The sequence below is a fragment of the Solanum stenotomum genome, chromosome 11 (genome assembly GCF_019186545.1).
Source record: "Solanum stenotomum isolate F172 chromosome 11, ASM1918654v1, whole genome shotgun sequence".
In the NCBI taxonomy this organism is placed as follows: Eukaryota; Viridiplantae; Streptophyta; class Magnoliopsida; order Solanales; family Solanaceae; genus Solanum; species Solanum stenotomum.
The window spans coordinates 31,894,921-31,920,399 of record NC_064292.1 but is presented as its reverse complement, the minus strand read 5'-3'; the positions used below and the strand labels follow the sequence as shown (position 1 = coordinate 31,920,399).

The following is a 25,479-nucleotide window of genomic DNA, read 5'->3' as shown; positions in this document are numbered from 1 at the left end:
CAAGTGACAAATTACCTGATAGCGTGCAGCAGAAGTAAGCATCTTGAAAGTAGCAATTATGAGATCCTCACTTTCTACTTTTTCTTGACAAAGAATGCTACAAATGGTATTTTTAAATTTATATATCTGCAAATGCATTAGTTGAGATCAGTTAAAATAGCTTAACATTTATTCCACAAAATAATAAACTTAAGAAAAATAATACCGATATTTTAAAGCTAAACCTGCTTGTCATCCAGACCGAAATATACATTGCTAAGTGCATATGATTGTGAGTCGTCTCCAATAATAAATAACCTGGAGAGCAGTCTTGCTGCACCAACCTGTATCTTCTGCATTGGCAGCAGATGTTTGCATTTAGCACAGTTACAAACCATATTAGACCTTGGAATGATTTCACTGGAACCTATTTTGGTTTCCTTTTGAATGCCAAGATTCTATTTCCAACAGAAGATTATTTCTTGTAATTTCTGATACTACCCGGAAATTAAAAAAAATAGTGGAGAGAAGTAGATAGATACAACCTTAAAAAAGCTGCAACCTTTAACTAAAAGAAGAGTGCACAGGAGAGCGCTAAAGGTTCAACAAAATAAAACACATACATGCAATAAATGGTTTAGATTTTGCTCATCATTAGAAACCTGTTAATCCGTTTTTTACTTTTTTGAGTTTTTTCTTCCCCACCCACCCCCCACTCCAAAAAAAAGAGAGACCTTGATGCAGCACAGAGTTTTTTCCAGAAACATTCTGCAAGATCAAGTTCTTTCTTGTAGTTTACATTATCCTAAAGTTCAGTATTAGATAAAAAGAATAGGTTGATTTCGTTTTAAAACTATAAAAACAAACCCATATTATTTCTCTTTGCAGTCAGCACTTAGATTTTCATAAGAATCTTGTCACATTTCATTGAGGAACCTAGTTTTTCTTAATACTTACTAGAGGCACATATAAACCTGAACCTACGTGACTTCCCTCTTAGAGATTCTGCGGTATTCAAAGTGCTAAGGCATGCACCCAGCACCTCTGCCTTTAAATAGAGTTGGCAAATCAATATATTGATTATTAACACAGCATTATGATGAATGATGTAGATATTAGGAACAGAAACTAGAAATTGCAAGGAAACTAGTCACCGGAAGCTTTAATAGGCAAATTTACATTTAATCAGAAAATGGTTCTTGAACTTGACTAACTTGATTTTTTGCTTCATATATTTCACCCAATTAATTTTTCAATTTTCTTACTAAAACAATAATTGTTTATGTTAGTTAAAAAAAATTGAGAATGATAATGTTAGTGTTAGTTAATTTTCTTGCATTTTATACCGAACTAATTTTCTTAATTAGCTCCTTTCTTTAAAAAATCCCATCTTTTAATATGCTGCAAAGCCCCAGAAGAAGGCCTTGCCATTTTTCTACATTTTCATGTTTTAGAAAGAATGTCAATTTTTATATTGGCAGGTAGTCTAATAGACAACTTCTACTTACACTGTTTTGAAGTCCCGGCCACCCCACTCAATGGAGTTTCATCGGACACTTCAACTCATTTAAAACAAGTATTTTAAACCCCTCTAATTATGTGTGTTCCTTAGTTGCCCAGAGATGGATGATACATCAGATCCACATCACACGACAAGTTAAAGAAAGATTAAAATCAGAAAAAAATAATTATTTATTTTTATAGTTGAAAGTTAGTTTTTTGAGAAAAGTAACATATCATATATATATAAAAGAGAACCCTAGGCTGTCTACGTGGCGCCACCACAAATCAGGATTCCCTTTTAGTTTATTTATCTCCAAAACTAGTCTTCCCCTCCTCTCAGAAACCTTCACAACTATCTCCACCATCTTACAAATTAAGCCTCCACCAAATCTTCTATATGTATAACTATCAGGCCCCTTTGAACTTAAGTAATTGATCACCAGCTAGTAATACTGGGTCAAACTTTATCCTATGTATAATTGCATTGCTGCATGCATTACTCTACCGTTTCTCAATAATATAACTTTACCGTTGGTGATTTGAGTTAATCATAGTTTTTTCTTGGGGTGGTACAATATAGATTGAATGTCAATGTCATTTATTAGAGCTTTGAATTGATATATGAAGTACACGTTGGATTTTCAAAGGTATGAATGAAATATGAAGAGTTGTGACTTTCATAAAAAATTGTGACTTTTATGAAAAGTTGCGACTTTTACGAAAAGTTGTAATTTTTCCAAAGAGTTGTGAGATTTCCGATAAGGCACAATAAGCATGTGTTCACACCACCCTTTGTTGTCTATAAATAGAGGGATATTCTCTCATTTTAAACAACGCAAATTATGAACTTTTTCTTCTTCTACACGATTAAATATTTGTGTACTTTACTCTTGTTGAGTGGCTCACTGACACCATTATTTTTGTATCAATACATTGGTGAATAGAATCGTTCTATCCTGAGAGGAATCTTTTAATCCTCGGGTACTAGCAGGAATAATTTCCACAGGAGGACATAGTGCATTCAGTGGGCTAGATTTTTTCCTTTCTATTTCATTATATTCTTACTGATCCTGGAATGTTGTTTACAGTCATTAATTTATGCTTTATATTATTAATTGTTGTTTTTGAGTACATGATTTAAACTCTGCAAAGTTATTGTTATAAGTATTTGTTATTACAGATTAAATAACACGCATTAATTGAGTATTCACGTATGTTTTCTCTCCAGAAATTGTTGAAGGTATAATAAAAAAAATCCCTTAAAGATATATACTACCATCTCTTGAAGACAAATTTCAAACTTGGTATGCCATTGTAAGAACATAACGATCTTAAAAACGTTATCGTACCTTGATGTGCAATGTGAACCAGCAAAAGAAGACAAGAAATAATAAACTTTTGGCATGGCTTCAAGAATGTTGTGTCGGATGACCTATAGAGGAATATGACTAGACTAGAGCCTCTTTTAATCCCAAAGACATAAATAACTACACAATAAATTAATTGTTCATATTCAATATGAAGTATGGATAGATTCTCAAGTTTATAGCAAGTTGTAAATACTTTTCTTGAAGTAATAGATGTGTTTCTCTACAACGCGATTGGAATAGAAGTGTAATTTCAAATTGAACTTCATTACACTAGTATGCTGATTTTTAAAAAGCACCCAAACAAACTAAATAGTTTTGTGTAATATTTTTCCCTTTCAAGTATATATGATAAGTTGAATTGTTGTCCAATATGATACATTCTTCCTTATTTTAATAATTTTTTATGATACATTTAAATTAGGAACTTTAAAATGATATTGTAAAGCAAAAGGTAGGGCTGAACTTTCTACAAGTTAAAATTAGAATATTTGTTTACTATGTTCATTTGATTCCCCACATATATCAAACAGTAAACTTCCTGGAAGCAAAAGGATAAATTATAAAATTATTAATGTTCATTACTACGTAATCTTGTATGTAAGATAATATAGTGTTTTAATTTTAATGACCGATAGGTTTTAAGTATTATTTTATAAATTTTGTGATATTGAATTCCCGCGCGAGGCGCGCGTTAGTTTACTAGTGTGTATATAAATGAAAGGACGGTATAATCATACAAAATTACACAACTCCTCTATCATCTAAAAGGAGTCTAAAACATCAAAAATTGATTCATGGTCTTCAACACAATCTCCTCTACACCAAAAATACAAAAGTACCTAGCCCTTCATCTTTATCTTCAAAGCATCTATTGTTCATTTCCTCCCACATTATCCACCAGATAAAAGTTGAGACGACCATCCATCTCTCCTTCTGAAGAGAGTTAGCTCTTTCTCTTTTCCAACATGCTAGAACTATGCTCCTAGGCATGCTCCAACTTACAGCTCTTAGGCTGAGAAACATCCTCCATAGTTGAGTAGTCCTATTACAATGTAAAAAGAGATGAACAATTGGCAGAAAGAGATGAACAATTGTCTCTGCCTCTTCTCCACAAAGGTAGCATCTAGAGCATAACTGATATTCTTTCTTCTAAAGGAATCATGTGTAAGAACAACTTCTCTAGCTAACACACAGGTGAAGCCTGCTACCTTGTATGGTATTTTAACCTTCCATGGCCAACACTCAATTTGATTGTTAGAAGAGTACAATGCCTTGTTCACAATGTTAAGAGTAAAATTTCCTTGCTTCTCCCCACTCCACCTAATGCTATGCTCAGATGTTGAAAGTTCCTTGACCTGTTCTAAAGTTGTAAACAGATCTTCTAGCCTGTCTATTTCCCAATCATTAAGTGGTCTTCTGAAAGTGAGATTCTAGTCTTGATTGCTCCATAGTTTTCCTACTGATGCCACCTATAGTATTGAAAGTATATACATTTCTGGAAACCTCTGTTTCAAATTTTGATGGATGGTCCTTGAATTAGCCTTCCTCCCATTGAACTATATTGGCTCTTTCAATTGGCTAATTTCTTTTAACATTTCTCCAAGGTTCTATTCCATATATCCTTTGTCTCGTGTTCGGCTCCCTAAAGCATCCCTAGATACAGTAGGTAGAGCCCCAACTCTTCCACCAAGAATACTCACCAAAAAATGAAACTAGTTCACATCATTTACTAGATAAAAAAAGCTTACATCTTCAAAGAGAATGGAAATAATCCTTAGTATTCACAGTTGGTCTCACAGAACACTAGGGTGTCATCTGCACATTACAGATGAGAATTCTCCAGAACGTTGTCTATCATTGAACTCACCTTAAAACCTCTAACCTTAAGTATATCCATAGCTACGATGAATAAAAGGGAGATAGGGGATCACCCTGTCTCAAGCCCCTCTGGATGGAAAAAGAACCAATTGGTGATCCATATACAAGGATCGAAACCTTACTGTATGTCTGTACGGATGCAATATTTAGTCCAGCTGAACATCTGTCACCGAAACCCATTTTCCTCAGAGTTTCTGATATGTAGCTCCAGTTGAGACAATCATAAATCTTCTCTATATCGAATTTGCATAGATTCCAGGCTCCTTGCTTCTAATTCTCGTATCCATCTCATTGACAATCAAATTAGAATCCATAATATCTTCCTTTAATGAAAGTCATTTATTGATTGGCCACCAGTTTGAATGTTACTTTCTTCAATCTCTCAGTCAAGAGTTTGGAAATGACCGTGTAAATACTTCCCTATCGAGCTTGATGGGCCTGAAATCTCTCAGCTCCTTTAGTCCTCTAACTTTTTTTTTTGGAATCAAGGCTACAAAAGTAGCATTACAGCTTCTTTCAGAAAAAAAACTTGATCATAGTAATTTTGTACTGCAACTACCACTTCATTTTTTACCACTTCCCAGCACTAGATGAAAAAAGAACATATAGATTCCATTATGTCCAGGGGCTCTGTCCCAGGCACATGCTTTCACAATATCCCATATCTCGTGTTTAAAAGGGGCTTTGGCCTTTGAAGCAACACATTATCTTCAGACAAAAATTGATCCTAGGACAGTTTCCTATATGGCCTTGAGGCCTCAATCCTTCACATATAGAGTATAAATCCTGATAGAAGGTGACAATTTCCTTTTCTATATCAGCTGGATTGATCAGAATCCCCCCCACCTCCACCCCACACAGACACACAATTAACAACTTACCAATGCTGTTAAGTCTTTTATGATAATTTGCTACTCTATGGAAATATCTTGTATTTTTGTCCCTCTCATTTAGCCACAAGGCCATGGATCTTTGTCTTCAAGCCACTTCGACATGTCTTGCAATATTCTCAAATTCCATAGTTAAAGATGCTTGCGTGACCAGTTCTTCCTCATTCAGGTTCATTTGATCATTGATTTCCTTCAGTTAAGCTTGATTGAGAATACAATCTTTCTGCAACTCCAGGTTTCTTTGAATGGAGTACTGGTTGAGTTTAACCTTGAGAGCCTTTAGTTTGAAAGCCAAAACATAGTCAAGTCTTCCCTTCACACACAAATGATTCCTACCACTCCTTCTCACCCTTTCTTTGAAGCCCTCTGTTTGTAGCACACCAATTCTCGAACTTGAAGTAGGACTTAACTCGATCCCAATTGCCACATTGCAATATCACAAGAAAATGGTTAGATGTAACTGTATGAGGAATAGATCGTTTAACGTTCCTATAGCTCTCATTACAGTCCATTGATACTAGAGATTAGTCCAACCTAATAGCACTTCCCTATGTCACCCTGTCTCCATGTATATCAGCCCTCTGATAGTTGTAGATCAACCAGCTCCATGTCACCAATAAACTCCGAGAAGTCCTTCATTGCTCTACTGATTCTATTGCAATTCCTCTCCTCTTATGGGAATCATACAGTGTCAAAGTTCCCATATACAGCCCATGGTCCTGAGAAATGGCACTGGCAAGTTCCGACCAAACTTCTTCTTTCTTTTATATCACTAGGTGCATATACACAGGAGAGTTGCCAAGTAAACTCTCAAGTCTTTAGAGTAAATTTGCAAGAGATAAGAGTATGCCCATTTCTGCATCCCATATCCTATTGTACCAAAAATTAGGATTCCCCCTCTTGTTCCATTAGCTTCCAATAGGTAATGTTACTCGAAAAAAAAAATGTTACTCTACAGATAAAATTTTATATTTAAAAAATATACCACCCACCCTCTTCTTCTTTTTTTACTTCTATGAAGCTCATCATTCTCTTCATTATTGCTTTACTATTTCAAGATTTGTCTTGGTCGGTAACTTGCTACAGATACATTTTACACTTGACACTTAGTCCTGATCTCAAGGACTACTCTCTTAAAGTAAAAATTAAGATTAAATCTGATGCTCGAGAAATCAAAATGGGTCAACAGAGTTTGGTCTTTTTGCTCTATTTACAACAACATACCCAGTGTAATCCCACAGGTGAAGTCTGTGAGGGTTAAGTGTATGCATACCTTACCTTACCTCGTGGAGGTAGAGAGACTTCTTTGCTCTATTTACGATGACCATTTTCAGTAAATGCTCACTTCTTCCATCCCAGAAGGTAAGACTATTTGTCGACACAATTATCATACATATATAGTCGGCACATTTCTCCACCATCAAGGAACATCTCCTCCATCATAATACACCCAATAGACCACCATATCCTTGATTTCTTAACCACTAGAAACCACCATTCCATCTCACAGCTACAACCACTTTGCCGCAAACCACTGTTGATATCTTTTTCCATGGAAGCACAGTCCACCATCTTAACCAAAAAAAAACAGTGACCTTGTCATAAAAATCCGAAACCTTACCCTCTCAAATTCAATCATCAAACTATCCCATTTATTTCACTCAGAATTTTTAGGGTAAGTTGAATTTAGAGAATTCATATTCTCAATGTTCGTAATCCATTTGAAATTTTTAAGGTTAAAATTTTGATTCTATGAATTTTAGCTGGTGATTTTTGCTTGAGTTCCTTTTTTTTTTAGACAAGGATAACTTTGTATTCACAAAAAACTCGTCATCAAAGAAATGATGAGGAAGAATCTTACACCCACCAAAAGTATGGGAAATCCTCTGAAAGGACTCCAAAAGTAGAACTTTACAAGTTACCTATGAAGTCAACTAGTGCTACTATATCCCCCAACTCTTGTTTACACCAAAAATACAATAAACTAAGACTCTGACTCTGTATCTTCTGAATGTTGCTATTCTTGCCTTCAAAACATCTGGTATTCCGTTCCTTCCATAGTGTCCACCAGATACATGCTGGAATGGTCATCTACCAGTTTTCCTTTGACCCTCTACTACTGATACCTTTCCAACAGTTAAGCAGCTCCATAGTGGACTTTGGCATCACCCAACTGACCCCAAGAATATTGAGGAACATGTCCCACAACTTTGTGGCTGTTTTACAATGAAGGAACAGATGAAAGTTGCTCTCTGCGTCTTGATCACACATAAAACATCTTGAACAGATTTGCATTCTCTTTCCTTGTAGGACTTCATGAGTTAGACATGCTCTCCTAATTGTTAAACCATACGAAACAAGAGACTTTTAGGGGGCTTGTGACCTTCCAGATTTGCTTCCAAGGCCAGAAGCCCGTTGTGGATTGATTGTTATTCTTCTTCCAATAGAAAGATTTAACTGTAAAAACCCCTTTGTTGTGAAGCAACCAAATAGGTTTGTCAACTCCATTAAGTATCCTAGGAAACGTACTTAACAATTGAAGGAATCTTGCAATCTCTGTAACTTCCCAGTCATTCATAGCTCGCCTGAAAACCAAATTCCATCTTTGTGGACTCCAGACTTGTGACACTGAAGCATTTTTTTGTGAACTTAAAGACATATAGCCGAGGAAACAGAGTTCTCAAATTGTTTTCCCCTATCCAGAGTTCATTCCAAAAATCTATTCTTACTCCATCACCCACTTTAAAGGAGATATTGGTATAGAATTGTGGCCACAACCTTCTGATGGACTTCCAGACACAACAACCAAAAGTACCCAAAACCTCTTCAATAGACCATAGGTTTAGTAAACCATATTTCTCAGCGATAAATCTTCTCCATAGATCCCTGTCATCTATGCAGAATCTCCAGAGTCACTTCTGCATTAATGACTCATTCTGGATATTAAGGTTTTTGATCCCTAACCCCCCGTGATTCTTATTGAGTGTGAGGGTATCCCATTTAACCAGATTGTACCCTCTTTTTTCCTTACTACCTTGCCACAAGAAGGATCTCCTTAACATGTTAATCTTCTTCTCTATACTCTAGGGAATTGGGAACAAGCTCATCATATAAATAGGGAGGGCATCCATTACAGATTCGATGAGTGCCAACCTACCTCCCAAAGATAGATATTGGCTCTTCCACCTTTGATAGTTTTTTGCCACTTCTCTCCAAGACTTCATTCCATACCTCGGCTTCTTTGTTTTCGGCTCCCAAAGGTAAACCAAGATATTTGATTGGAAGGGGAGCCACCCATCCAAGAGTATCTGCTAGCAGTGGCAAGTTGTCCACCTGATTGACTGGATGGATAAAGCTCTTATGCCAATTAACATGCAATCCAGAAATACCTTCAAAAATAGTTAGGATAGCTCTAAGGTGTCTGATCTGGGATATATCTGCATCACAAAAAGCTAGTGAGTCATCAACATATAATAGGCGAGTGACTTCCATAGCACTACCACTGCAGGTGAAGCACGGAAACCCTTAATCCACCCATTGCTCTTTGCCATTCTGATCATGTGATTTAAACCTTCCATGGCTAAAATAAAAAGAAAAGGAGACATGGGATCTCCCTGTCTCAATCCCCTTTGTGATGGAAAAAACCCTTCATTACTACCATTTATGATGACGGAGAACTTCACAGTGGATATACAATAACTGATCCAGTTTATCGGAGGGCAAATTTGCCCTCCCTTTCCCATCTCCTTATTCCTTCCATTGTACACCACTAATTTGCCCTCCCATTTATTGCTTCCCCCTTCCCGACATGTTAGCTCTTTCTACACCTTCTCCACAGCATCCCAAGACACTTGGAGGTGGCAAGGTTATACACTCCGCAACAATGTACACCACAACATAGCCACTATTCAGGAAGTGGACGGGTAATAATGAAGAATTCTCTATTATGTCTCTCTATGAGAAGCCTTTGACAAGGGAGGTTGTCTTTCCATTTAGTTCGATTTGGATCTCTAAGGTACCTAAAAAAATGTGTTAAAACTTGGTTAACAATAAGAGGGGTGATTCTGACGGTTGAGATTTTGAGAAGAGGAAGGTTATTTATGTCAGTTGGTGCTTTATGTGCAAGGGTTCAGGTGAAGATGTCAACAGCCTACTCATACATTTTTTTAGCAGCTAGACTATGGTGGGAAATAGTTAGATGGTTTGGGTCAGTTCAGATGATGCTAGACATTGTAAAAGTGGTTATGTTCATCTGGAAACATTGTAGAAGGACAAGATGCACGGCATTGAAGCTTGCACCCGCTTGGGTTGTTTGGCGAGAAAAAATAAGAGAGCTTTTGAGAAGGTGAAAATAACTTGGTACAGTTGAGAAGTATATCTTTCATTTTGATTTGGTGCACCCATGAAATTCCTTTATTGAAGATTGGGTCTTTCTTAGAAAGCCATTTATGTTTGTATTTAAGTAAAACTTATTTCTTTTTTTAGTCTAGTTCCAATAAGAATGATTCATTTCTAAATTTTACCCTTAATAAGAAACTTTTATAGCCACACAAATGTTATGGCATATTTAAAATCATAAGTTTCAAAAATTAAGAATGTTATGGCATATTCAAGACCACAAGTGATGCATACACGCCAAGGCAAGCTCGGGAGTTGAAGAGCATCTCATCAAGTAACTGTGTCAGGGGCTTGAAGAAAGTTTGAAATGAAGGTTTGAGGCTCAAGAACATGCTTTTCACAATTCAAGGAACCTCAAGTACACATCTTCAAGTTATACTCTCCTTGATCATGAAGATGAGGCACTTGAAGCTCAAGAAAGGCTCGTCTGGTCGGTGGTGTGTAATTGGTGCCCAATCATGTCTAGGGGGTAATTTGGGACCTGACATAACGCCAGGAAAATTATACTCCCTCCATCTCATTTTATGTGACACTTTTTCCTTTGTAGTCCGTTGATATACCGTGAGTTTACAGTATTTCTAATACATTTCACTTACAAGTTGTGTGTCTAGGGCCTTTTGTATTGGTTTTTATGTGTTTTTATTGTATTTTGCAGGAAAGATGTTCAGGCGCGGAGGTATAGAGACAGCTGAAAGAAATGCAGAAAAAGGGCATTCACGGAGGTGATCTACGGACCGTAGGTCCATTGACGGTCCGTGGGTGATGGCCGTAGATCAGCAGGCAAGGTATGGATGACAAATCAGGGAAATCTGACCAAGTGTGGAACCACGGTGGCCATTGACGGTCCGTAGACCGTACTGATTGATCCGTAGAATGATGCTGCGAGGGTTCCAGTACCTGATTTTTGAAGATTCTAAGTGTGAAGCTACGGAGGGGATTGACGGACAGTAGATCGATCTATGGTCTATACTGCAAGTCCGTTGTTTGCTTCAGAGAAGCTGATTTTTGGAGGCTGAAATAGTTTCTAAGTCCTGGCTGACGGAAGGGACGACCGTAGATCCATTGACGGTCTGTAAGTCAGTCTCGTGGAATGAAGACGCGTGCATGAACAAACTTTCCTTCATTTGTTTCCTTTTTAATTTAGGATTTGTTTTCTATAAATAGGGCATGTAAACCTCGTTTTTGAGGGTTAGACATTATTATTCTAGTTTTATTTTGTAACTTTGGAGATTAATTTGCAACTTTAGCAATTATTGATTTCCTAAGTTCGTTTTGAAGACTTTGGCTTTGCAATTCAAGTTGAATTTCTGGGTTTATTATTCTCTTTACTTAAGTTCATGATTTCTTCATCTAAAACTCTAAATTGTGTTCTTGCTAATATGGGTAACTAAATCCACAACTAGGGTTGTGGAAACCATGAGCGATTAACAAATTATGAATAGTAAATAATCAATTCTTGAATAGTGTTTTGCATGCATTGATAATTCTTTCGTTTAGAAGTCTTTTTAACGAGTGCACGCGTTAAAACTCACCTTGTTGCTACTTGCCGGACCAAGGAGGTAATCAACAAGAAAAGAATTATCAACATAGATTTAGTGTGATACTATCTAATAGGCTAGTGTCGATTGGTGCAAAGTAATAACTAAGCCAAACATCGATTATGATGTCTAATATGAGGTAAAGGTAAGGGTTAGTAAATTATACACACGTAGCCGAACCAGTGCGGGGTGAAATTCTCTAGATGCCAGACCAAGGATTTAGAGATACCTAACTTATCACTTTGCATGTAATACACTAGGAAAGGATTGTTGTTACTAGGATTACTGTGTTATGAGCTTGTGGGGAACACGTATACCCTAGTTATTTCTCTTACCTTGATAACAACCAAAGTTGAGTTTTGATTACTGATTACTTATTAAATTCTTACTATTTGTTTCACACAAACAAACCCCCCTTTAATTACCTATTTCTGGAAGTAATTTTACCAATTGAATATAATTGTTGGTTAAAGTAAAGTCTAAACCATTTTCATCGTGGGATCGACCCCAACCCACAAGTTGGGTTCTTTACTTGATAACGATCGCTTATACTTCTGTAGGGAGGTGTAATTTGAGCGTATCATCCGTCCTAAAAAGAATGTCAACTTAATATAATTGGAAACAATATCACTTTAAAATTTCCCTTTTTACCCTAGTCAAATGATTTACAACAACACAAATATCTGAGGATTGCTTTAGACCACAAGTTTCAAAAAAAAAAAAAATCTTAAACTCCGTGCCAAGTCAAACTGTGCCACATAAAATAGGTTGGAGGGAGTAGTTGTTTCAGAAAGCAATTTAAGTTATAAAGACCGAGATAGTAGTTCACCTTGAACAGGTTAAATCATAACATAAAGTTGTTGGAGACATTGGGACAGTTGATGAAATTCACACATCTTGTTTTGATCATTATTGTCGCATAACAAAATAAAACATTGTAGCTCTTGGTCCGGGTCTCACCGCCACCCAAATATAAAAAAGTATTTTTTCATGCTTGGCCGGCAAAAAAAAGAATTAGGCTAACACGTAAGAAGACTTTTTGCGGAAGTTAATAAATAAAGTGTTCCCTCTTTGACAGCTTAAGTTTACAGATGAGGTGGTCAATCATTTCAACAATTACCACTACATATATAACATTGGTAAATTGAGACAACTTGCACCTGACTGAAAGAAATCTAATCCAAAGTTAGATTAGACTAACACAGCTATCAGGTTCGGAAATGAAGCAGCACTGGAGTAACAGGATTTCAGTACTGGATCAGCACAAAACCTGACCTAAATAGGGAAATCAGCACTGAAACCAAGATAACACAGGAAGAATAGGAACTCACAATCTTCAAAACCTTAACACCACAAGAAGCAGTAAACTAGTGAAACTGTATTATCGCAACAATTAGAAGGGTGACATCAAAGTGAATGTATTAATGCACTAGGGAAATGAGCAGAAAATTCTTGAACTCCGAAGAAATTTTGCAAAGCAAGAAAAAAATTGCTTTCAATTAAATAGTGATGACAACATACAGGATTTCGGAAGAATGACATCAGTGATATCACAGCAGTAACCACAGGCACTGGTTTTGCCGTCAGTGACATGACTGCTTGACAAAAGACGGTGAAAGTGGGCACAACCTGAAATGAACCATAAGCAGGTTTTAGTTTTTCCTGTCAAACATCTTCACAAAGTAAAACAAGATCAGGGATATCCATGAATATCAGTCTTCTGAAAATGAACTTCATTCAACCTAGGTGCTGTAAATTTTGTTTAATAGACTGATTCCAGCAGTAAAGAAAGCAGGAAAACTCTGAAATCTATAATTATCACAGAATGAGAGAGAAAAATAAACAACTCAACAGGGTGTCGGTATGAGAAAAATATTAGACAAAGATCATGAATGCCAAGTTGGGACACCTTTCACTTGATTAAAGATTAGAATGCTTTATGCAGATGCTCCAAAAAAAATAATGCAAGAATTACTGATGTCTGATTTTGTCGACAGCAAACTCAATCTGGATCCCCAGAAAAAATAAGCTCGAAGAATTGAGCTCAAATAAGTAAATGCACACTACATTATTCTCATCCTCTCTCACCCACAAAAAAGCATTCATTCCGGGATGAATTTCTCAAGCATTTCGGTTCCTATTGAAATAAGCTAGTAAGTAACAGACGAGGAAAATTTTGCTTTTATTCAACCTGAGGTGGAACGGAACAGGGGCGCAGAGATTGAAGAAAAGCAAACTTTCTTCCAAATGCATGCAACCCTTCAAGAAGTTTATAAAGAGAAGCAAAAATTTTATCAAGCATACCCTTGACAAATCGGAAAGCATACTGGAAAGAATATCCAATCCCAAGACAATAGCCTGCTGTAATCCTTCAATATCTGTCAGTCCATAAAGCCGGCTGAAATAGAGCTTCTGTTGAAGAAAACATAAAGCAATGGTATCAAGTGTGGATCCTGCATCCTGGCTAAAGATTCAGCGCACAGTAGAGTTTATTAGCATATGTAAGGGAACAACAGGTTGCAAGATGCACCTCCAGGCCATCTGAAGTTGTGCAAACAAGTCGAAAGAGTGCATTGTGGATTGAAGAATCACCAAATAAAATATCCTTGACCACTTCACCAAGTTTCTGGATATATGAAATGGACAAAATGCATTTCTTCAAGACTTCAAGCACCTAAAAGCAAATAAATAACAAAGTCCATCTTCCTTAGCATTCAGACGGTACAATTTAAATGATTATAAAGTCAATTTGTAACACAGAGAATGACTCAGTAAATATAGCAATAACAATAGGAAGATACCCAATGTAATCCTACAAGTGGAAGATACCCAATGTAATCCTACAAGTCATTAATACTTGGAGATATGAAGAAAACATGCTGGAAGTGGTTTTGCTTAATGGGAGTGGCCAAAACTGGAAAACAATGCAAAGAAAACAAGGAGACCTACAGGGGTTCCTATGACAGCCTCCCATGTGAATCGAGGAAATCTCAGGTCCCAGGAGGNAATGATTATAAAGTCAATTTGTAACACAGAGAATGACTCGGTAAATATAGCAATAACAATAGGAAGATACCCAATGTAATCCTACAAGTGGAGTCTGGGGATAGTAGGGTGTACACCGACCTTAGCCTACCTTTGCAGGGTAGGGAGGTTATTTCTGCTAGACCCTCAGCTCAAAAGAAAAGAAGAATTTGAAGCAGGGTTGCAAGTAAATAAGATAGCAAAATTACAGGATATTAAGCAAATGAAGCAACAGTAGCTACGTGATTACTATATAACACTACTAATAAATCAATACTGCTGGACATTACAAAATCTGAAGAAGATGGAATAGGATTCACACGGTTACCTTTCACCTGTCAACAACAGAAACAACATTAATCAAGATGATAGTACACCTTTTCATATGAAATACATATATACATCTGAGTGTATTGATATTGGATAGCAGCCTGAGAGTACTATAGAGAACGAGAAAAGAACATCTGCTAATTGATCATTTGAGCTGATGAAACCTGTCATAATACAGCCCAATCATTTGGCTAAACTCCATCAAACTTCTCAATCAATATCAACAAGATGTAGTGACCAATTACGCTTGGTTTACTTTGGTTTGAATGTAACCTAAAATAGGAGGCGTTTATTCAAATAATAAAATGGCAATATACTCATGTAAAGCCCTGTAAATTATTCCTAACTAATTAGAATTAATCATAAGATATAAGTGCAATTTAATTCGCATCAAAGTATGTGAGAGACCGCATGAGGATAGAAAGGTCATTAATACTTGGAGATATGAAGAAAACATGTTGGAAGTGGTTTTGCTTAATGGGAGTGGCCAAAACTGGAAAACAATGCAAAGAAAACAAGGAGACCTACAGGGGTTCCTATGACAGCCTCCCATGTGAATCGAGGAAATCTCAGGTCCCAGGAGGTGACTTCACACCGCGAGGTAGTGCAAAGGAGACAAGGGGACCTTAATAGATAGTTTAGTTCACTTGTGTGTCAAAGTATGCCCGTCTTGCACAGAATATAATTCTGTATTGAGTACTGGGAGGGGGAGGGTTTTCTGTAGTAAAACTTCCATTTGGTTTTAGTATTGTACAAGTTCTTGAAATGAGTAGGGAATTTTAATATTGTTGAATGAATTCCCAATCTCTTCAACATTGCCAGTGACCCTGACTGTGGCCATTTCACATTACAGTGAAGGAAACTCTTGGGCTCCATGATTCAGAAAACATGTCCAAAATTGAGAATTGGAAGAACTGAGTTCAAGACAAGCCACTATGGTGAAATTTTTTTTTGAAATCAGTAACTTTGTATCATTTCAAGGATCAAAACAGTACTTGGGTAGTACTGAAACCATATTTACAATAGAGCTCTAGTGTCTTTCCTTTCTAGCTATAGAGAATCTAGAACATCTATGATAGACACAGTATCATTAGAATAAATTTGATTACACCAAAAACATAGCAGTAAGATGAAGTTCAACTTGATCTTCTGCACATCATTCTCTAAGCTCTCAAAACATCTGGAATTCCTCTCCTTCCAGATTGTCCACCAGATACAAGCTGGGACAATTCTCCATCTACTCCTATCCTTTGCATGTGAACATATTCCCTCCCAGCTGCTAAGAGCCTCTGTTATCTTGCCTGGCATTGTCCATGCTATACCCTTAAGGTTTATGATGATTCTCCACAAATGAGCTGTGAATGGACAATGCAGAAATAGATGGTTGACTGTCTCAGCTGTTTCTTTACACAGGAAGCATCTTGAGCACAGTGTCATACCTCTGCTCATCAAGTTGTCCACTGTTAAAGTGGCCTCCTTTGCTAGTAACCATACAAAAATTGATACCTTGTGGGGAACTTTTATCCTCCAAATCTGCTTCCATGGCCAGTTTGCTATCTGTTGGTTGGATTGGTTCATAATTTTATATGCAGCATTGACCTTAAAAATGCCTTTGGAGTTGCCCTGCCACCATAAATGATCTTCACCAGCTTGAACCCCAGGAAATTGATCAAGTTTGCTGAGGAAATCAGCCACTCTTTGAACCTCCCAATCATTGCAATGTCTTCTAAAATTCAAGCTCCACCCGTCAGATGTCCACATTTCAGCTATAGTATACTGTTGGTGAAGTACTAGGTTGAAGATATCTGGAAAGACCAGTTCCATGATACCAACCTCATGCCAATTATCCTTCCAAAATCTGGTTTTGTTTCCGTTTGCCACTTTGATTCTTGATTGAGTTTTCAACTCACTCCAGAGGGATCTGATAGACCTCCATAGGCTGACCCCATATGGAGTATTGACTTCCTTGGTCATCCAGCTATCCTCTTGTTCATATTTGGCTTTAATCACTCTTCCCCATAATAAGTGGTTTTCTTTGGTGAACTTCCACAACCACTTCATCATTAGAGCTGTACTTTGGATTTTCAGGTTCTTGATACCCAAACCACCCCATTTTTTGTCACAAATGACTGAGCTCCACTTGACCAAATGGTAGCCTTTCTTCTCCTTGTCACCATGCCACAAGAAGTTCCTCCTAATTCTATCCAATCTCTTGATGACCCCTGCTGGAATGGGAAACAAGGACATCATGTATGTTGGAAGAGCATCAAGGACTGTGTTGATTTGGTCAGTCTACCTCCTCTTGACAAGTATTGGGTCTTCCATCTTGCTAATTTCTTTTCACATTTCTCAATAACAGTATCCCAAATCTCAATGGACTTTGAATTGGCCCCCAAAGGCATTCCCAGATAAAGGGTTGGCAAAGACCCTACCTCTCCTCCTAGAATAGATGCCAGCAGATTCATGTGGGGCACATCATTAATGGGGTAAAGAAAGCTCTTACCCCAATTTATGTGAAGGCCTGAGATGCCTTCGAAGAGCACTAGGATTATTCTGAGATGTCTCAATTGGTTTCTATCAGCATCACAAAATATGAGGGTATCATCAGCGTATTGCAAATGAGTCACCTCTAGGCTATCACTCCCAGCCCTATCTACCTCAAAACCCTTTATCCATCCAAGCAGAGAGGATAGTATGCACTGGCGTACACCAAGTAATGGTATTTACTCCGTGAAAGCCTACTATGCACAGCTGATCTCCTACTCTGAAATCACAGAAAGTTGGCCATGGAAGCAAATATGGAACACCAAACTGCCTCCAAAGATAAAATGCTTCAGCTGGACAGCTCTATATCAAGCCTGTTTGACACAAAACAACCACAACAAAAGAAGTATACAAACTGTGAACGGGTGCATGTAGCAGAATGAATCCAACAGCCACATCCTCTTGCATTTTAGAGTAGCTGGGGATATCTGGAGTAAATTACTCACTATTTTGGGCTCTCATGGGTCATGCCTATCTGCACCAAAAGTGCTTACGAAAGCTGGAGTCTGTGGAAAGTTGATATTGCCATCAAGAAAATTTGTAACACAGTTCCAGCCTGCATTTTCTGGGTTATCTGGACTGAAAAAAATTGCAGATGTTTGATGTAGTATCAACTCCTACCCACACCCTTAAGAGTAGGAAATGTTTTCCATGGAAAAGGTTTTCTTGAAAAATGTTCTTTAGGAAATTAAGTCGGTTTCTTGCTTATTTTCCTGTGTTCGGTAGATAAGCAAATAATATTATCCTAAAAGCATTTGCATATAATTCAAACAAATGATATGGGTGGTCGGGATGGGGACGTAGGGGTGTGGGATGGGGGGAGATGAGGGCTATGGGGGGTGGGGGTAAAGATGAGGTGTATTGGAGGGTGGGGACAACACAATCAATGTGGAATATCATTAGTGCAACTAGTTTTCCCTACTTTCATTGGGGAAGTCATTTTCCTCATTTTTAAGGAGCTTATTTTCCTAGAGAAAATGTTTTCCAAAATATTTGACAAACTGAACATGAGAAAATTTGAAAACATGAATACACCCTAGATGTTTTTTACTTTTATTTAGCTGCCACAATCTCTCGTTTGTAACCTGCCCTTAAAATTTTCTGGACTTCATTAGCTCCCTTATAATTTAGGCAGTATTGCTGGAGTTAACCCTATCTTTTTGTCACCTTCTTGCACCTTCTTGATGTCTCTCAATAAAACTTCTTACTTCATCAAAAGAAAAATTCATGAAATGAGTATTGTTTAAGCTTAGGGTTAAAATGGAGAAGAAGATAAATAATGGTAGTGTGAGATATATTACCTTGATAGGTGGAGGGTACAAAATCATGTCTAAACTTATCACTAAGGCTGAAAACTGTCATGGGGAAATTAGTAGATGAACACCAAATGGCCTTTTCGAAAAGAAGGCAAATTATAGATGTAGCTTTATTGGTCAATGAGCTGGGGGACTCTAGGGTGAAACAAAAGACACTCGATATCCTGTGTAAGCTTGATATTCAGAAGGCCTATGATCATGTCAATTGGAATTTCCTTCTTAACATTCTAAATCATATGGATTGGCAACAAATGGATCAGATACTGCCATATCCAATGTGAAATTTTCACTCATCATAAATGGAGCACTGAAGGTTTATTTCCAGTCCCAAAGGGGATCGAGGCCGGGGGACCTTTTCTCCCTTTCTATTTTTACTAGCAATGAAGGCTTAAATCACATGATCAGGATTGCAAATGGAAAAGGATGGTTGAAGGGTTTCAATGCACAGACAGCCAGGGTTGATGCATTGGAGGTTACACGCATCCTGTATGCAGATGACCCATTAGTTCTAAGGGAAATTCTCACCATTTTCAAAAGCATTTCTCGATTACAGTACGAAATGGAAAAATAATCTTCAATATTTTGGTGAACTCTCTAATAGGTAGTGTTTCTTGGTTGTGTCGATGCTAGCAATGAATCTACCTATTCCACCAAAATCTATAACTTTTGAGAAGATTATTGAGAGAATCGGACTGAAAATGTTGTACAAGTTGTCACTTATAATGCTAGTGAGAATGTTAAAGTGGGTGACATGACGATGGGCGTGTACCCACACATTTAATGAACTCCATGTGCTGCATCAATTTGATGTTTGGTGACATATTCAAGATTAACTCATATGCTTCAGGTAATATAACTACCCTCTCCTCTAACTTTCTTTGTCACACCTATTAAGAAAACAATGATTGGTATAGTGAGTTTACCATTTTACCCCGATTAATTGATAATCTTGAACATATTTACTCACTACATTTTTCAAAGACATTACCTCAATGTTAATAAATAGAGGGTATAATAGGAAAAAAAAATTGTTCTTCCTTGATTTGTCAGAAATGACAAGTAAAAAGCGAATCAAATTAGGAAATTTTTGACAAGTAAATAGGGACGGAAGGAGTATTAGCTACTAATTACTATAATCTTACTTTTACGGTTTTTAAAAAGGCCACCAAGATCTATTCTTACATTAGTCAAAGACCATGTTGTTGAACTTGATGAAGAAATTCACAAGAGATAAAAAATTGGTGAAACCTACCAAGACAAGATTTGCAATTGCCTTCTTAACTTTGCAAGCTATGTACATGCAAAAGAAAAACTTGAGAACTATTATGCTCTCAACCGAATGGACTACAAGTAGATTTGCAAAAGAAATTTTGGGGAAAGAAGTTGCCATCCATCTTATTTCTGAACACATTTGGAATGATGTTGTCTAGCCACTAAAAGTTGGTGGTCCTTTGATCAACGTGATTCGTTTGGTGGATGGGAAAAAAAACCACCAATGGGCTATAATTATAAAGCAACGGATAGAGCCAAGGAAACTATTGAACGGGCTTTTTGTGAAGTTCAGAAGCAATATGAGAAAGTGTTTGGAATCATTGATGCAAGGTGGACTGACCAACTCCATTGCCCTTTGCATACAGCAAGTCATATTATGAACCCAGGATTGTTTTATACTTCCCAGGTACTATAGATGTGTTGAGAAGATGGTCCACAATATAGCAATTCAAGATATACTAGTCGCTGAGCTTCCTAAGTACAAAAATGCAAATTGGATGTTTGGTTGAGGTCAAGCTATTATAGCCAGAGACACAAGGTCACCGGGTAAGTGAGTTGGTTTAGTCATCTTTATAGCTTTACTTAAGTTATGTGACTTATTTATACTTATTAACCTCTAAATTTATTTTTTTATAGTTGAATGGTTGTCGCTATTTGGTAGTCAAACTCTAACCATGCAAAAAGTTTGTCATGAAAGTAATAAGTCTAACTTGTATCTCATCTGGATGTGAGTGAAATTTAAGTGTGTTTGAACATGTGAGAAGAAGATCTATTATATCTTAATTTCTATATGTATTACTTTTTATAAAGGTAACATTTTGTATATCAACCATCATCTCAAAGCTAGTATCCAAAAATTTACATCATATCTTACATCCAGAGGAGTGTGCCTATCAAACAAAAAGATAAAGAAAAAAGCAAAACTATCACTAGATCCTCCTTCATCTTATAAGGATCCTAGGATGTCTATGCTTAAAGTCCTCATAGATCATGTCTATGTTCTTATGCATTTCCCCATACTTAGTACATTCCATGTACTAATGCATATTTGTGGCTATATAGTCTTATAATATAGGTTCCAACACTTCTCCTCCCGGACGTGCCTAGATTCAAGATTGCTCAGCTTGACTACTTGGATTAGTGAGTCCTCATGCTCTGAGGACAAGTTGGACAACTGATGTTTTAGTTGTTTCAACTTTATGTCCATTGTTTCAAACTTGTACGTAGTGTATGGGTTACGTCTCAATCACTCTTATGATGTTAGAAAGGCATGTGTCATACTTAGTAGTATTCCACGTATTTCTTATGTACTCTGTTTGTATCATTTATGTCATCTTATCATATGAGACTTATATTGTTATATCTCTTAAATTGTATATTCATTACATCATGCTTATGTCAAGTGGCTTGTTTAGGGCCTCTAGGGGTTCTATTTAGCATGTCACGTCTAGGGTGTACTTTGGGTCATGACAATATTGCAGATGTGTGATTCCCAATCATCTTTTTTCACACCTGCCAAACTTTTGAGAAAAACTTCAATGCAACCTTCATAGCATTAATTTCAAAGAAACCAGGTGCCACAAAGCTGAAAGACTATTGTCATCAAAAAAAAAAGCTGAAAGACTATAGACCTATTAGTCTGGTAGGGGGGTTTATAAAATCATAGCTAAAATTCTAGCTGAGAAGCTCAAAACAATGGCATATAAGCTAGTCAATAACCATCAGATGGCATTCATAAAGGGAAGACAAAACATGGATGTTGCATTATTAGCCAATGAGTGCATAGATGCAAGAATGAAAAATGGTATTCCTGGAATAATGTGTAAGCGTGACATAAAAAAAGCTTATGACCATGTAAACTGGAACTCCCTCAATATCCCAAGGCAAATGGGATTTGGAGATAAATGGGTGAAATGGATGGAAGTTTTTATCAAAACAGTTAGATTCTCTGTCTTGTGATTGAAAATTAAAATTGTTCAGCATTTGTTAAGAATGGAAGATAAAGCCACCTTGAAAAGGAAGAAGATATGCAGACATCTGAGAGCCATTATATGTAGGAAGCAAAATAATTGATTAGTCATACCTCTGTCTTTGAAAGTTTGAATCACATTAGAATGGAATGCAGACAGCATTTTCAAATTAACATATTTCTGACATATTAACAAGGGTATTGTATCTGAATCTAACAATGTAAGAGGAGCTCAGTGAAATACTTGACCCTCGGTCAAACTCCATGTATGATCTCGCGTCCAAAAAAAAAGTAGAATGGTGAGCCTGTTGGGTTTTTGCCTCTGAGAGGGGTTGAGACAAGGAGATCCATTCTTTCCTTTCCTGTTTATTTTAGCTATGAAGGGGTTTGACAGTATGGTGAGGATTGCAATCCAAAAGAGATGGATCAGAGGTTTTCAGATGAACAACAGAATAGGAGAGGGTAAAGAGATATGCCATCTATTTTATTTTATTTTTGAAAATGGTAATTGTTTCTATTTCTGCAGAACAGTACATAGGTTGTACTGAAACGCGTATTTACGCAAGGAAACTCTAACAATACCGACCTATCCCTACAATGAGTCTAAGACATCAATGATAGAGACGGTATCATTAGAGTAAATTTGATTACGCCAAAAACACAGAGTCGAAATGCAATTCAGTTTAACTTGTTGCATACTACTCTCCCTATTCTCAAAAACTCCAAGGTTCCTCTCTTTCCATATTGTCCACCAAATAGTGGCAGGGACAATTCTCCAGTTACTTCTGTTTTTTGCTAGTGTCCCTGCTTCTTCCCAGCTAAATAGAGCCTCTGAAATTCTCCCAGGCATGGACCAGGAGATGCTTTTACGTCTCAGGAACAAATTCCACAACTAGCCAATGACTTCGCATTGGATAAACAAATGATTGACTGTTTCTGCAGTTTTCCCACAGAAAAAACATCTAGAGCAAAGTGTAATTCCCCTCTTCATTAAATTCTCCTGTGTCAATACTGCTTCTTTAGCCAATAAGAACACAAAGCAAGACACCTTGTAGGGGATCTTGGCTTTCCATATATGTTTCCAGGGCCACTTGAGTAGCTGCAGATTTGGACGATTCAACTTCTTGTACACTGCACCTACTTTAAAAACCCCTTTACTGTTTCCCAACCACTGCAATCTGTCTCGCCCCATTTCCAGACCACTAAATTGATCAATGCTTCTAAAAAATTCTTTTACTCTTGGAATTTCCCAGTCATTGAGGTGTCTTCTAAATACAAAATTCCACCCTTGAGGAGTTCATAAGTCAGCTATAGTACTTTGTTGCTGAAGAACTAAATTGTGGATGTCAGGGAAGAGAGTCTCCATATTTCCTTCTGCATGCCAATCATCCTTCCAAAACCTAGTTTTTATGCCATCTACCACTTTGATCTTGGTGTTAGGTTTGAATTCATTCCAAAGTTCTCTAATGGATTGCCATAAGCTAACACCATAAGAGGTGGTAACCTCCTTTGTCATCCAACTATCACTCTCTTCATATTTTGCCTTTATGACTGAGCCCCACAGATTCTGATTATCATTTGAGTACTTCCAAAGCCACTTCATCCTCAAAGCTTTACTCTGGTTCTTCATGTTCTTGATCCCCAGACCCCCAACTCTCTTTTCGGTGATCACAGTTTTCCATTCGACTAAGTGAAATCCTCTCCTTTCCTTTTTCCCTTGCCATAAAAAATTTCTCCTGATGCTATCCAACCTATTGATGATTCCCGGTGGGATAGGAAATAATGACATCATATATGTTGGAAGTGCATCAAGCACAGAATTAATCAAAGTTAGTCTTCCCGCTAGTGAAAGGTACTGAGACTTCCACCTTGCTAGCCTCTTCTCACACTTCTCAATCACCCCATCCCAGATTTCCATAGAGTTGGATTTTGTCCCCAAAGGCATACCCAAGTATGTGGTTGGGAGGACACTCACTTCACCTCCCAATATTGACTTCAAAATTTCCATGTTTGGTACTTGATTTACTGGATACAAGAAGCTTTTCCTCCAGTTGACATGTAGCCCAGACATAGCTTCAAAAATAACTAGAATCAGTCTCAATATTTTAAGGTGGTCTTCTTTAGCATCACAAAAAATTAGGGTGTCATCTGCATATAGTAAATGAGTGATCTCTAGACTTTCCCTTCCAGCTCTAGCAACTTCAAAACCTCTCAGCCATCCTTCATTGCATGCATTCTTGATCATATTGTTGAGTCCCTCCATGACTAGTATGAAAAGGAAGGGTGATAGGGGATCACCTTGCCTAAGACCTCTCTGTGACCTAAAAATCCCTGCTGGAGAGCCATTTACCAATACGGAGAAGTTCGCTGAAGTTATGCAAAATTTAACCCACTATCTCCATTTGTGACCAAATCCCATCTTCTCTAGCATACCCATAAGAAAGTCCCAATTGACATGGTCATATGCTTTCTCAATGTCTAATTTGCATAGAATTCCTGGTTTTTTTTAGACCAACCTGGAATCTACAACTTCATTAGTTATATACAAGGACGGCATCCATTATCTACCTCCCTTTAATAAAAGCTAATTGTTAAGAATCAACAAGCTTGGACATCACTTTTTTCAACCTTTCAGTAAGCACTTTTGAGAAGATCTTACACATACTACCTATCAAGCTAATAGGTCTAAAATCCCTCAATTCTTTTGCACCTTTCTTCTTTGGGATTAGGGCTATGAATGTCGAATTCAGACTTCTTTCAAGCCTCCCTTGTTCGTGGAAGTGTTGAAAAGCCTCCATTATGTCACCTTTCACCACCTCCCAGCATTTGATATAAAACCCCATAGTAAAGCCATCTAGTCCTGGTGCTTTATCAGTTGCACACTGCTTTAAACACCTTAGAACTTCTTCCTCGTCAAAGCTTCTTTCAAGATCCCCCTTTTCCTCCCCTGTCAACCTTGGGCAATTTAAAAAATTGTTGGCAGGTCTCCACTGCAACTCCTCTGTATAAAGCTTCTGATAGAACTCCACTATTTCCCCTTGGATTCTTTTTGGTTCTTGGACAATGTTCCCCTGGACTAGCAGTTGGTCTATGTTATTGTACCTCTTGTGTGCATTAGCTATCTTATGGAAGAACTTGGTGTTCTTATCCCCTTCCTTTAACAAAATTGATCTTGATCTTTGCCTCCAGTAGATCTCCTCATTTTTTATCAGATCCTCCAAGTTCAGAAGTAACCTTGCCTTTTTTGTTGCCTCATCCTCAGTTAGACCTCTATCAGTAGCAATGTTTTCCTTAGCAGCCAGCTTTTCAAGTAAAGATTTCCTCTGTTGGCCTAGATTCCCTTGCTCACTTCTGCTCCACTCCTTCAGTTTGTGTTTCAGCGCTTTTAATTTGGATGCAAGGATGTAATCAGGCCTCCCAGTATAATCAAAAGAGTTCCACCATGTCCTTACTCTGTCAATGAAACCT

The 25,479-nt window shown here is 37.3% G+C and overlaps 1 protein-coding gene across 5 annotated transcripts in view; it reads right to left on the bottom strand.

Moving 5' to 3' along the window:
* LOC125844801 (uncharacterized) overlaps positions 1–25,479 on the bottom strand; it is a 77,124-nt gene that overhangs the window by 10,284 nt on the left and 41,361 nt on the right. For all 5 annotated transcript variants that reach the window (XR_007444192.1, XM_049524136.1, XM_049524139.1 and 2 more), the window contains exons 20-24: positions 14,087–14,230; positions 13,861–13,968; positions 13,078–13,185; positions 225–332; positions 16–126 (exon numbers count right to left, since the gene is read on the bottom strand). Coding sequence is in view for 4 of the 5 variants with exons in the window: in XM_049524136.1 (XP_049380093.1) it covers positions 16–126; positions 225–332; positions 13,078–13,185; positions 13,861–13,968; positions 14,087–14,230 (579 nt within the window). In the remaining variant the exon portion in view is untranslated. The remainder of the gene's footprint in view (positions 1–15; positions 127–224; positions 333–13,077; positions 13,186–13,860; positions 13,969–14,086; positions 14,231–25,479) is intronic.